Source organism: Petromyzon marinus, chromosome 26, assembly GCF_048934315.1.
Source record: "Petromyzon marinus isolate PM22_M1 ecotype Great Lakes invasive population chromosome 26, UKy_Petmar_22M1.pri1.0, whole genome shotgun sequence".
In the NCBI taxonomy this organism is placed as follows: Eukaryota; Metazoa; Chordata; class Hyperoartia; order Petromyzontiformes; family Petromyzontidae; genus Petromyzon; species Petromyzon marinus.
This window is the reverse complement of record NC_133692.1, coordinates 219,555-234,791: the sequence shown is the minus strand read 5'-3', so window position 1 is coordinate 234,791 and position 15,237 is coordinate 219,555. Positions and strand designations below refer to the sequence as shown.

Below are 15,237 nucleotides of genomic sequence, written 5' to 3'. Positions count from 1 at the left end.
AGAATCAACATGCGTTTACAGTATTTGGCTGCTATAAATGTCCAAAAGAAAAGTCACTTCATTGGATTATTTGTGGCCAGGTCGCTTCTGAAAAAGAGCTATATAGCTCAGTGGCCCTTACCTGGTAAAATAAAAAGTTAAGTTAAGCTTATAAATGCATCCATTAAGTCGACGATTCGTTGGAAATTTGCAAGTGACTGTTTTTTTTCGTGGTTGATTCCTATAACCTCTTTAAAAAGTCAGTCTCCCCCATACATCCTGCTTTCTGAAGGTGGGAAACCCCTGAGAAGCCACGCCCAGCATGCCTGATGTCAATAACATCACCAAGCCTATCGAAGGTGGAGCCGTCCCTAGGGTACGGCGAATCGCGGTGACTACCCCGAGCCCCGCGCTTTGGGGGGCCCAACGTCTAGACATCACGGCGTCAGACGTAATACTTACAGTTTAGTTTGAAGGGGTTGGGGGGCCCACATGGTGGGATTTGACCCAAGACCCTCCACCTCCCCTACGGACGGCCCGGATCGTGAGCGTCCGTGCCGTATTCGATAGTCTTGGAGACATCCACACACTGGAGCCACCAACAGCACCGGGCGGTACTCATCACCACTGGCTGATGTGAGCCAGAGGTGGTAAATTCCTTTATTCCTATAACGTGGCAGCGTATCCTCAGTTATTTGTCCCGCCATCTCACCGAGTGCATACATCATATCTCACCAAATTTTATCGATACATTTATGGATAAATAGTTTTCGCTTAACGTATTTTTCGCTTGACACAGATCTTTTCAGGAACGCATCTACTCCTACCGTGTTACACGAGAACTTACCATTGTGCATTCTTGCTGTTACATGTACGGCGAGTTGCTCCACCGTTTACGAAGCCAAACGACAGCATTAACAGAACCGTGCACAGGTCGGACGTGGCTCGCAGATGACAGAGCAGCCCCAACAGCTGTGCAAGTTCTCAGACTGGGTGACCCCTTGCCCTCGGCGGCATGTTCCCTCTCTAAACAAAGAGCAAGCATGGAGCATGCGGTGGGGAGTCAGCGCAGTGCTCTCCGAGCGACAGGCATCCGGAACTCGGTTCTGAGCAAGTGTGCTATAGCTCAACCGCGAAGATGTGGCCCGAGGAATATGGAGCGGACATTGCTGAGATCCTGGGTTGGAATCCAGTTCTCCATCACCCATGATTAAACCGGGTTCTCAATTACGGACGGTCCCTGTCCACTCACCAATGACTCCACAAACACAATATAATTTTTCACCGAATATAGCTCCGCATTAAAATGTTCAGGTTCGATTGTGAATTTACCACACAATAAGCATCATTCGCTAGGCATCAGAGATACATGTCTGGTGTGGATAATGAAGGCTACCTCTTGTGTGTAAGCAGAGGAGCACATCTTCTTGAGCCACTCACCGTCACAAATGCTTCCGAAGCGCTTTGATTGACTGCTTGCGGCAGCAGCTGGAGGGGCTGGAGGGCTGCCGTCTGCGAGCAGCGGTTTGTAGGGAAACTCGTCGTCGGGGAGCCTCGGGGTGGCGATGAGCGACTTGAGAGCGGCCGTCACGGGGAGGCCGTCGGCACCCGAGTTCCTTACCGAGCGCCCCGCGTAGCCCTTGCCTCGCCCGTGGATGTCCAACTCGAAGGGCTTCTTGAGATCTGGAGGAGGGATAGAAACGAGGCGTTGCAGGCAGGGGCGTCGGGGTGAGTCCACGTCGCAAATGCTTCCTGATAATTATTGGTTGCGTTATAAGCTATTAAGCATTTTTTTTTCCAGGTGAAGCACACTGAGCTATACAGCTCTTTTGCAGAAGCGACCTGCTCAAAAATGATCGCTCAACGAAGTGGCTTATCGTGTGGAAATTTATAGCAGCAAAATACTCTAAACACATGTTTATTCTAAATGTGGAGGGAAAAACCGGAGGACTCGGAGAAAAATCCACACGACCATGGGGAGAACATGCAAACTCCAAATATATAGGCGTCAGGTTCAGGATCAAACCCCTGACCTCCTGCGTACCACGTGAGGAAGATAACATCTCACCTCCACAGACAGAATCTGCAAAGTTCACCCTGCCCGCTTCATCACGGATAACAGTTTCACTGTACCATGCTAACATGAAATCTACACAACTCATGGCTACTGACCCACTACTGAGCCAACTGTTTGTGCGCCACTGTACACTAAAAGTCCACAAACCACATGCTAGGAGGGGTGGTGGTGAAGCATAATTTATGCTTTATTAAAGCACTAGATTGTGCGTGTGGCTGGGGTGGATCGGGTGTCAGAGCGATGAGTCACCACTGAGATCCTGGATTTTGATTTCTGTCACGTTTGGATAGACCCATTTCTTGCGTGCAGCGAGTCCATGGTCTCACCCAGGCACCAATAGCTGTACACCAAAAACATATCATGTTAAAATTGGTGATTTAAAGCTTTCGTGACTGCAGTGATTCATATTCTTGTTTTTTTCGGTAAAGTCACGTTGAAGGGAAACAATAAAATAATTATATATAAAACAATAAAATTCTCACAACGTTTCGACTGTAACAGAAACAGTCATCATCAGGTGTGAAAACCAATGGCAAGAAACATTTGAAAGAAGTGGCGGTTTGTATTTAATTATTTTAAAACGTTAGCACCACAGATAGCGATTTGACAGTGTGTTTAGAAGGACGAGTCCATCTATGTTCGGAAAAGAGGAGGGGGGAGACGAAAAATTAATGTATGCTGTCTGAAAGCCACCGTAAGCGTGAACAATCAATTAAGATCCAAAATGCTTGATCAAATCCTTCCAATGATTGCTAAGTCAGAATCCATCTTCTCGGTTGAAATTGTCTCTGTGTTTGTATATGTGGATAGCCTCATGAACGAATCTATCATGGTAGCCCGATGGCTTGAAAAGAACCTGTCTTGGAGAAGTCAATGTCATGTGAGCCTACTGAATTATAACAGTGATCTGCCACGGCCGAGGTGTTGGTTCTACCGTGTTTAAGGTCTGCTTTGTGTTCACGAATGCGGTCCGAGACATGTCGTTTGGTTTCTCCAATGTAACTACTACCACAGAGGCAACTTAGTTTGTAGACACCAGGGTACTGTATGACCGGAATCACATCTTTTACAGACGGAACCAGATCACGGATTTTATGTAATGTGTTGAAACGGACCTGGATCTTGTGTTTATTCAAGATTTTGGAGATGTTTTTTGTGATCCCCGCAATGTAGGTTAAAGTGATGGTTTTGAAAGGCTCCTCAAGAGGGTCCTTCTTCATGGTTTGAGTGATAGCTTTGCGGATTGTATAGTCGGAGTAACCATTAGCCTTAAGAGCTTGGTGCACCATAGAGCCCAATGCATATCCGACCAGGAACACATAGGCAGTGAACTCAAGCACGTACACCAAGCTCTTAAGGCTAATGGCAAGCCATCGGGCTACCATGAGAGATTCGTTCATGAGGCTATCCACATATACAAACACAGAGACATTTCAACCGAGAAGATGGATTCTGGCTTAGCAATCATTGGAAGGATTTGATAAACCATTTTGGGTCTTTATTGATTGTTCACGCTTACGGTGACTTTCTGACAGCATACATTAATTTTTCGTCTCCCCCCTCCTCTTTTCCGAACATAGACGGACTCGTCCTTCTAAACAAACTGTCAAATCGCTATCTGTGGCGCTAACGTTTTAAAAGAAATAAATACAAACCGCCACTTCTTTCAAATGTTTCTTGCCGTTGGTTTTCACACCTGATGATGACTTTCTGTTACAGTCGAAACGTCGTGAGAATGTTATTGTTTTATATATATTTTATTATTTTATTGTTTCCCTTCAACGTGACTTTACCGAAAGAACCAAGAATATTAAAATTGGTGTTTCACTCAAATGGACTAAATTCCAGCTCTCAAAATTCAAAATGTCAATTTCTCTGTTGCAGAGTTTGTGGGAAAGTATGGCCCGTAATCTTTGGATAAAAATAATGCCTTCAGGGATTCTCAGAAACAGTTCTGTAATATCACTTCCCACTGGTTGTTCTCAAAGACATGGGGTGTTGAGCTGCCCTGGAGGAGGTTTGAATAGAAACTTCCTCTCATCGTGGGTTCCAAGAGAAAAATTGGAATAAAACTACGGCAGATGTTTAAAAACTCAAATAAAAATGATAACGTACTTTCTCTGACATTCAACTATGTAATGTACACTACCGGTGAGATTGATGGGTGAAAAAAAATCCCACACACCCTTTCATATTGTTTACATGAATACTGAGCAATCCCTTAAGTCTACAGTTGGCGCAATTTCTCAGATTATAACAGGCTCACCCGCAAAGCAAGATGTACTCCAAACTCATACCGTGTCATACTCTTTGGTTTTTTCGGTTAATCACGTAGGTAAAATAAAAATAAAACAATTAAATCACGACGATCTTGCTGTGACTGTTCCACCTGAAGACGGAAGCTTGTGTTGCCTCCGAAACGTCGTGATTTAATTGTTTTCTTTTATTTTTATTTTACCTACGTGACTTTACCGAAAAAAAACAAAGAGTATCAATCCTTGCAGTCACGAAAGCTTCAAATCTAGATTTCATGCCGTGTCATTAAAGCTACACAAATCTCACCACACACGCAGCACATAGCTTCCCGATTATAAGATGCTCCCCCAACTTTTGTTTTAATGCAGGGGGAAATATGCATTCCTTGAATCCGGAGAAAGACAGAAACATTAAAACATTATTTTAAGGCACCCCACGCTTGCACGAGAATTATGCTCATCTCCATTGTGGGTCCTGAGAACGATTCACTCGTGAACGACGACATTGTCGTTCGGCAGCAGCCGAGTACCGCGTTTGGATTTCAATTTGGTACAAGGCATTTGAATGGTCCAGGAACGTGGACATCGTGTCGCTGACGTCCCGTGACAGTGGGAGCCCCCTGCTGGGGTTAACGATAAAGCACAGGGGAGGGCCCATCGGCTGGACAGAGTGAACGTGCTGGTGCAACACATTCGCCCGGTGCTGTACACGGTGACGTGACGTAGCTGGCAAGGCCCAGGTGCAAGGAATGGAATAGGCCCCACCACACATTGTGCAAGTTCGGTCTCTCTTCGTATCCTAATTCCGTTGTGCCACCCACATGCGCGATAGCTAGGTCCGCTGGTTCCGAGGATGCAGATGGGCGCCGGGTCTAATGCCCCTCCACAACAGATGGCGGCCAGGGCTGTGCATGCCATGAGAATCGCTGCATTAGAGGGGAGCGCAGCACGAACGCCGTGACCCGTAGACAGGGCCATCCATGGGGGAAGGTGGGGCCTGGGGAAATTCCCACCATGTGGGCCTCCTCCCCGACGCCTTCAAACTAAACCGGGAGTATTACGTCAGATGCCGTGATGTCGGAATGCGGGCCCCCCCCCCAAAGCCCAGGGCCCGGGGCGGTCTCCCGATTCACCGCACCCTAGGGACGGCTCTGCCTGCAGCTACTAGAGAGGTACGCTAGTCGGGTGACCGCGCACGCACTGCATGGATGGCAGCCCTCCAAAGAGAGCGGTGTAATTTCCCTTTTGATTAACCATAATCTGTTGCAGTGTGTTTCCATGCTTGTTGAAATTCATTTCTATCGCAAAAGGTCGGCGCTTGGAGCTTGGAAAACGTCATCTTAGAGAAGGGCAGTGTTTCATTTATTTATTTATGCTGCTTTCTGTGCAGCGGCGCACTTAGCAGAGGCACAGACCAGAGGCCCCGCACATCCACTGTGGGGATATCGAGTTGCCAATTACTCGGAATCGCCGGCTTGAGCCTCATCAGATGGTGCAGATGAACAAAAAAATCTGTTGACCTTTGACAAGCACTGCAATTATCCATGATTTGTAGACATTATTTCTGCTGGTAAGCACTGTATTTTAATTATAGGTTAACATGTTGAGAACAATGTTTAAATGCATTAATCAGAAATAGAAACCCTTACAAACTTGAGCACCAAATTATATTTTAAGGTAGCCGAAGCACACGCAGCCATTCCTTTTCAGTTGCGAAATTCAAGTTCCCACGATTCGGATCAAGAATCCACCAACAAAACGGCTATCAACACAATGCATAAATACAGTTCATGATATGAACATTGGGGTGGAGTGGTGGTGCAGTGGTTAGCACCCTGCACCTGAACCTGGCCGGCAGAGTTAGATTGCTGGCCATGACTAATCTCCATGGCAAGCACTATCTGAATCAGTCATAAGCCTCTGCTCCTTCACCAACCTACACCGACCAACAGCGTGAAGTATGGTCAAACAACTCCCAGCATGGGAAGACCATCCACAGATTTGACAGAGCTGTAAATTATTTATATAATGACTAAGTACTAACTTACTACATCAATAACAAAAGATTCCCTGCATAGCCTTCCTACAAAGACAGAAATTCCCCGAAATTTAAAGAGCCCCTGCTGCTCTACTCGTTGCTGATTCGTGCTGCTTTTCTTGAAGGTGCCCGCTGTTAACTCCTGGGGTGCCGCCGCTGTCAATTTTCCCACCAGATTACTTGAATGTTCCTCTTGTTCTTGAACGTTGCTTCAGAATGATAATTACAGGACTTCAAATGGTCATATGACGTGTTCTGTGTGTGAGAGATGACAGTATTTTACAACTGGAAGGTCATTTCTGTACTTTAAATTCACATACCTGGTCATGATCCTGGCAGACACGTGTATGAGGGGGTTAAACGGGCGCGGCACGGGCTAGAGAAGAGATGGAGTGATGTGGTACAGGAGGACGTGGAGCTGAGTGGACTTGCCGGTGACTGGTACCAGCGGTGGTCAAGATTGGCCTCTGTGGAGGAGGCTCGTGAAGGACGCTACTGGGCAGTTCGCCTCCAACAACAACGGAGGGCGGAGGAGCGACGCTCACAACAACGAGCGGAGCGCTGGGTGGCTAAAGCACAGCAAGTTGGCACAGTAGGGGGCACAGGTGGTGCATCAGCCAGTCATCTCGGTCAGTCGACCCGTGGCACCTGGGTCTGCCCCGTGACCTCCTGCCAGCGGGCGTTCGACACTTCACGTGGCCTCAAGGTGCACATGGCCTGGCACAAGCGTCGTGGTGACGTCACCACCACTTAGTGGCGAATGGCGGTTGTTGTTGTGGACACGTGTGCCTAGTTGGGAGCAGTAGCGCAGCGATCAACGTGCTGCACTATGAACTCGGTTACCCGAGTTCGATTCCCGCTAACAGCCACCGACACCAGTGATGATTATCTCAACCGGTCTGAGGCCTCCCCTAGGTCGTCTCGGCCTCAAATGAGTGCCTGGAGCGGTGTGTAAACATTGCCACTGGGAAGTCAAAGGCGGCCGCGCACGGTGCCGGCCACCCACCCCCATGTGTGCCGTGCCGGCCTTTATAGATGCTACTCGCTAACAGCACTTGCCCCAACAGTATATTCAAGGCTATACGGGGGATCTTTGTCTTTGCCGTGGAGCGATAAGGGTGGAGGAGAACTGCTGTAGCCGCAGCAACATAACGACCACGAACTCATTATTTTATGATGAATAAAAATATATACTCTTTGTGCCTTTCGGTAAAGTCACGTAGATAGAAGAAAAAGTAATAAATAATAATCACGACGTTTGATCGCAACACAAGCAATCGTCTTCAGGTGAAAAAATACAGCAGGCGAACTGCTGAGGCAGGAGAACTATAGCGAGAGAGCTACTGCAGCAAGAGGTTATAAAGGTTTGAGATGGGTGCAACCCAAGGGTAAGTGGGCGGGGCTAGACATGGAATTTACAATAATATACCTCGGCCATTATGTTGCTAGAGATTAGCGTGCCAACCTGTTAATGTAACACCATGACTACGGTGCTGAAGAACCCATTGTATTGCTAGAGATTCGAGATTAGCATGTGAATGTGAGATGGCTCCCGCAGCAGCGGCTGTGTTAATGAGACACATTCAGCCGATTAAACAACGAGAGCCACCGCCACATCGAGGGAAAAGGGAAGCAGCGGCAATGTTAGTGAGTTAATGTTAAGACATTTAACAAGGTAATGTACAGTGAGGGAAAAAAAGTATTTGATCCCCTGCTGATTTTGTACGTTTGCCCACTGACAAAAAAATGATCAGTCTATAATTTTAATGGTAGGTTTATTTGAAACCACGATCACCAACTACTAACAGGTCCCTGCAGGGTGGGCTGGTAGCAACATTGGAATTTTGCGCAATTTTATGACATTGTTACTTCCAAATGTTGGGTGCAATAAGACATATCAAGTCTCTGCGCTGTCTATTTCTGATTTTACACCCAACAGCACGAGATTTCACTTCGTTAAAGTATTGAAAGGGGACGGACACATTAATCTATTGCAGGCTGGTACACTCAGTTTACAACTTCGTTCCTACCAGTATAACCATCATAATTCTCATCAATGGAATCAACACGCCACCGATATTGCCTGGCGCAGGCAGTCGTCCCCACCCCGCTATTGTCTCCACATCGGGGCTGCTCTCACAATCGGCTCATTCAGATGCCGCTCTGTTGCCCATTGCGCCACGTCCTCGGGACTGCGCACTAAGACCCCGCCGCGCCGCACGCGGCGACTGCTGCAATATCAAAGACAAAGATCCCCCGTGTAGCCTTCACAGGCTGTTGGGGCAAGTGCTGTTAGCGAGCAGCACCTATTAAGGCCGGCACTGTAGCACACGGGGGTGGGTGGCCAGCACCACGCCCGAACGCCTTTGTCTCCCGAGTGGCGATGTTTACTACACACCGCACTGATACTCATGAGGCTGAGTCGACCTAGGGGAGGCCCATGACCGGTGGTGCCCGTGAGTGGGAATCGAACTTGGGCCGCCAGGTTCGGAGCGCAGCGCGCTAACCACTGCGCCACCGTTCCCCGCGATATCGCTGCAACATCGGCCACGTGCACTGGCACACAATGACGCTTTACTCTGTGACGAATTACACGACGAGGATAACCTTATGGTTTCGTCGTGATTTAATAACTGTATTATTACAATATTTTACATAATGCATACTACAGTACAAGAGTAACGTGTTTCATAATTGCGATTAGCACGGTTGGCTACGTACGGTGCGAAGGAAGTTCAATATACAGTAACATACATTTATGGAGTGCAAAATATATCGTACGACGTGTTTCTTACACGCAGTACAAGTTTGATAAATGAAACGTCGTTAGTAAATAAAAAAAAATCTAACATATATTCGTATAAAATTGCCCAAATAGCATAACGGATACGCCCACAATTTATGTAGCTTGCTCTTCTACATTGGATGTCAATGTAGCAATAACTGCATAGCCCATAACAAACATCTAAACGCAACTGAATCTCAAGTGAATAGACCACCATCATACGAGATATAATGCACGATCAACGTGTATAAGTTATTCAGCAAAAACCCCGTATAGCCTTAACAGACCGTAGGGGCAAGTGGTGATAGCGAGTAGCGCCGATGAAGGCCGGCACTGTAGCACACGAGGGGGTGGGTGGCCAGCACCACGCCCGGCCGCCTTTGTCTCCCCAGTGTCGATGTTTACTACACACTGCACCAGGTACTCATTTGAGGCCGAGTTGATCTAGGGGAGGCCCAGGTCATGTTCCGATAATCGCCACCCTTATCGGCCGTGAGCTGAAATGAATCTCGGATGACCTGGGTTCGTGGCGCTGTGCGGTCACCACTGGACCACCGCTCCCCACAATGTAAACCCCCACGCACACAAGACACGCACCATTTTGGGAGAAGCAGTCCATACAGTGCTTCATCCCCCTCGGCAGTTCGGAGTCCTCTCGCTCTCTCCGACACGCGGAGCGGCGGGAAAGGAGAGGGCGGAGAGGGGAGGTCCTCCTCCCTGGCTACACGGGCAGCAGCAGCAGCACTGCTACTACTGCTGCTGCCCAGCCGGCGTGGGGGGACGTGGGGAGGTGAGGAGGGAGGCAGGGAGGAGACAAAACGTGGCGGGGGGGGCGAGTGGGAGGAAGGGTCCCCTGCTGCAGTGGGTGCGCTTGGCTGGGCGCTGTAGTTATTGTCAGGAGGGCTTTTCTGAAGGTGCATAGGAGCGGTGATACTGATGGTGATGATCGTGATGTTTGATGGGTGGGTGACGATGCTTGCTGGTCGTGATAGCGGAGAGGTGGGGCGATGTTTCTGTTCGTGTTAATTATAATGGTGGTGTAGCGGTTAGCGCGCCACGCTACGAACCCGGCAACCCGAGTTCGATGTCCGCTCACGGCCAAACACCAGTGACAAATATCTGAACCGGTCCTGGGCCTCCCCTAGGTCGACTCAACCTCAAATGAGTACCTGGTGCGGTGTGTAGTAAACACCGCCACTCGGGAGACAAAGGCGGCCGGGCGTGGTGCCGGCCACCCACTCCTCGTGTGCCGCGTTGTCCTTCACAGGTGCTACTCGCTAACAGCACTTGCCTCAAAAGTCTGTGAAGGCTTTGCAGGGGATCCTTGTCTTTGGTGGCGGTCTCAATATTACATCCCACGTAGGTCATCGTTGTCAATCCACTGCTGATTGAGGATCTCCCCACGCCGTGTGGGTCGTGGGGGGTTATTTGATCATAATACTTCACGACGCTGGTCGGTGGAGATTGTTGAAGGTGGAGGCCCAGCACCGGTTGAGGTATTATTACTCGCCACTGGTGTTCACTACAACGACAGCTGCCGATTATGTTTATATAAAGAGACATTTCGAGCAAATCGGGGCCATTCGGTTCGTGTCTATATAAAAAACGGCGGCGAGAGACTTTACCGGTGTCCTGGAACTTCCCTACACACGCATCGAAGCGCGAATGCAATAATTATGAAAATTAGATGCGCATGTTCTTTGGTTCTTTCGGTAAAGTCACGTAGAATGAGAATAAAATAATAAAATAACAACATTCTCACGACGTTTCGTGAGCGCATGTTACCTTTTAAGCTCTTGGGATAAATCGAATGAGACAGAAATGAGACAGCCTACAGACGGAGTTAGAACGAGTCAACACCAACGGGGCCCCATTCAGTCCAGACAGAGAACAAACGAGACAGACGTACCAGGACGAGTCCGTAAAAACTAAGATATACAATACAAATAAGAACTAAGATATACAATACAAATAAAAACTAAGATATACAATACAAATAAGAAGTACAAATGAGACGAATAACGAATCGTTTTTTTTATCGAATACAATTAATGTAATCGTCGAGGAAGCTAATCGATGTCCGGGATATGAATACCAACATCGATTTAGAAATCGACTTCGATACCCATAGCAGCTGTGATGTCTAGTCACACACGTTCCATGTGAACATCGCCCGACCATCCAACAAAGCCGTGGCATTACATTCGTATTATTCTACTTAATCTTTTTCAGATATATCTGTACCATTAGTTATCAATCAGACCCCCTCTGATCTCGGTTTTATTTAATTACAAACATAATCTCGCTCGTAACTGGCGGTCTCCACACAATGGGAATAGCAACGCGAACAAAATAAAATCATGCGTGCACAGTGCGTGTGAACACTGCACGCATGGCCATGCACACTGCGTGTGGATGCTGCACAGCACACAGCCGATAAGCGTGGCACTGAAGCCGGCATCATCATCAGCCATGATCCATCCACTGCTGGATGAAGGCTTCCCCAAAACACGGTACTATATTATGCATGGTGTCCGGGTAGATTATAATACAGTAACTGCCATTCACCACTAGATATCATTGTGGCCAGGTCGCTTCTGAAAAAGACCCATACGTACTGGATAGCTGAGCGCGCGTTACAGAGTGTGACAAATATAATACTGTATTCTTTGGGTCTTTCGGTAAAGTCGCGTAGAAACAATTTCTTGTTTACAAAAAACTACGACGTTTCGATTGCAACACAAGCAATCGTCATCAGGAGAAAAAAGAGGGGGGAAGCTTCTGAAGCAGGCTGTTTTAAAGGTGTGAAATGGGTATAGCCCAAGGGTCATAAACGAAGTGGGCCGGGCTAGTGATGTTAAAGTGATAAATTTGCATGTCAATGTAAGATCGCAGAGCCACCCCCACATCGAGCGACGGTGGCTGTGTTAGTGTGAGATATTTAAACTGTTAATGTTAAAAATCAGAGTCTAAAATAACTACGAACATCAGAAGGTAGGATGAAAACACAGTCAGTTATGACTTAAACTGGTTAATAATGTCCTTCCAATGATTGCTCCGTTTGTACCCATCTTCTCGGTTGAAATTGTCTGTGCATACAGTACTTTAATAGTAAGCGGGTGTCAGGCAAGGTGTACTTTGGGCCACGTGAAGTTGTTGAAGGCTCGCTGACAGGAGATCACGGGACAGACCCACGTGCGCACATAGGTTGCCTGAGTAAGATGGCTGGCAGATGCACCACCTGTGCTCCCTACTGCGCCGACTTGTTGCATTTTATCCACCCGGCGGTCCGCCTGGTTGTTGTGAGCGCCGCTTCTATGCTCTCCGTTGTTAGATGGCGACTGCCTCCAACTGTCGAGTAGCGTCCTTAATAAGTCTCTTCTACACCACTGGCATAAGTGATCGGCAAGTCTCTATCCAGCTCCACATCCTTCTCTATCACATCAATCCATCTCCTCTTTAACCCGAGCCGCGTCCGTTTAGCTCCCTCTATCCGGTCAAACACAAACTGTTTAGGCATGCGGTGGCTGGGCATGCAGGCTACATGACCCAGCCAACTCAGCCTTGCCTGCCGGAGGAGCTCACTGATGGCACTTTGTCCAGGTCCTTCAAAGATCTGTAAGCTCTTCACACAATTCAGTCTGGTTAAACCCAGGACGGATCGTAGGCAGGGCATCCTGAATGTTTAAAACTGGCGCAGATGTTAATTTAAGGGCTCGACGTTTTGCAAACATAGAGTAAGTTATAAATGTGGCCGAGAAGACCCGGAGCTTCGTATGGAGTGATAGACCAGATAGCTTCCAAACAGCGTTACGCAGCTGATGAAAAATTTTCGCCGCTGAAATGATTCGAAGTTGAGACTTCTGCTCTCAAACCGGAGTTGGTCAAAAGCACACTGCGCCCAGGTATGGAAACGTCTCCACTCTCAGCACAACTGCCCCATCACTCATGGGGAGCAGAGGTGGTGGGGCATTCAATTACACAAATGACCCAGGCAGGTACTGTACTTTGTTTTGATGGGACTGGTAGTGAGGCTCCATCCTAGTAGCTCGCTCCAGGTTCAACAGCACGGTCTCCAGTTCCTTCTCAGTGAGCAGCGATCACCAGACATAGCGTACACATGGTGGGCCAATAGAAAGCCATGAATTGACTGCACCCGGGCATCGATCAACCTTCCATATATCTGTACCAAGTAGAAAATATTTCCGGTACAGTCACGGAAAGCTTATTGAACTACATGGTCTAAGAAGATGTTAAATAGTGTAGGGGCCACAGGACATCCCTGTCGCACACCAAGGTGAACAGAAAATGGCTCCGACTACCAGGCACGCAGATTTACCTGGGTCAGCTCAACATCATTAATGTCCTTAATGATTGTGAGCATATAATTAGGGACTCCAAAAGCACGAAGAATACCCCAGAGCCCTGGTCTATTGATTGTATTATAGGCCTTGACTAGGTCAAAAATGCAGAGATGTAGGTCCTATTGGAATTCCCTACACATCTGCTGTAGTAGACTGACTGAGAAGATCTGTACTCTTTCACAAGTTACAATGGACTCAGAGATTACAGGCTATAAGGACTTCTCGCCCACCATAATCTAATCTGTAATGAGAATTCACTGCACGTAGCCTATTTTATTTAACGTATTCCCACTGTCTAGAGGCCATGTTTCGACTGCAGAATGCGTTGTGTATACATATAGCATGCTACAGTATATACATGCTAAGAGTGTATACAATCCATAAATGCTACATTATATATGTATATATAATGCATTATATATAATGCATATATAATGTAGCATATATATGCATAATGCAGCATGCGTTGAATATGCATATGATGTATACTAACATGTAACAAGGCATAAACCATACACAGTATGCAGGCTACCTGCAGTACATCTCATTCAAACGCCCCCTTGCATGCTATAGCGCAAAGCAGCGCCACTCGCATGCATTCAACGAAACGGAATTCCACCATTATCGTTAGCTGCCGCATTGTAATTTAATGACAACAGCAGAGGCTAGTGCAGCTTAATACATTGCTGTTCCATGTCCAAGCTTGGATTGACCATGGCTGCTCCTGATGATAATGTATTAGAAAACGGGCCATGTTGTCGCCGCACGGTGCTGCTAAGACAATGCGTGCCACGACACCATCACGCAGCGCAATACGAGCACCGTCCCCACCATCACAACCCCCGTCTCTCACACACACACGGCAACACCATAACTCCACAGCGCACACCGATCGCGGCCTCCGCCTACCACTTGGCGGTGTGGCCTGATGGTCGGCTGTGCACGGTGAAAAGAAAGCCAGCGGCCCCGTCGTAAGAAGCAAGCAGTATGCGCGTGCAGGCCGGCGCACTCACCATGCACTCGTCCGATGCAGATGTGTGGGGATGATCGCGTACACGGAACGCCTAAGCCCGCAGTGCCCCTTTCAAGACAATGGATTGTGGCCAGAGCACACGAACGCCGCCCCCGCCAAATCGCTCAATGTCTGCTGCCTGCCACCGCTCTGCGGCTTCCCGATTGCGATCGTTTCGCGTTGTCCTTTAGGTCTTCGTTAAGTGAATCACACGGCACGAGACGCAGCGCTGTCTGCACAGGCAAGAGGCGCGCCCGAGCCAGTGTGTGCAGTAGCACAGCTGCCGACTAAATGATTCACTTTATCTTATCACCGCTCTGCTATAACATCGGGATTCCACACACATGAGCATGTTTTATTAAATTATTTCAGAAAGCTCAAGTGAAAGGTGATTTAAAGCTTTCGTGACTGCAGGAATTCACACTCTTGGGTCTTTCGGTAGTTACGTAAATAGAAAATTATAGATCGCGACGTTTCGATCGCAACACAAGCAATCGTCTTATAAGACCTTGCCTCGGCAGATTTCTCTCTCACCTGAAGACCCACGAGTATCAAATGAAAGGTATTCACAAAATGTTACTTTAAAAAAGCGGCAAACTGATTATATCAGGTAATTTATAATCGTGGGTAGGCGAATTAAAACGGAATGGTGAATATCATCCTAAGTTAAACATTCTACTTCTCACCTCAGCCACTCCAGAAGGTAATCATTTGGTAGGGTCGTCTT

The 15,237-nt window shown here is 47.7% G+C and overlaps 1 protein-coding gene across 4 annotated transcripts in view; it reads right to left on the bottom strand.

Moving 5' to 3' along the window:
- The window catches only part of LOC116946088 (septin-9-like), a 47,405-nt gene extending 32,282 nt beyond the window's left edge, over positions 1-15,123 (bottom strand). The window contains exons 1-2 of one of the 4 annotated variants that reach the window (XM_032960931.2): positions 14,512-15,123; positions 1,420-1,662 (exon numbers count right to left, since the gene is read on the bottom strand). Coding sequence is in view for 1 of the 4 variants with exons in the window: in XM_032960928.2 (XP_032816819.2) it covers positions 1,420-1,662; positions 9,732-9,765 (277 nt within the window). In the remaining 3 variants the exon portion in view is untranslated. The other 3 variants (XM_032960933.2, XM_032960928.2, XM_076069819.1) reach the window with 3 other exon arrangements.
- Between the last annotated feature and the right edge of the window lie 114 nt (positions 15,124-15,237).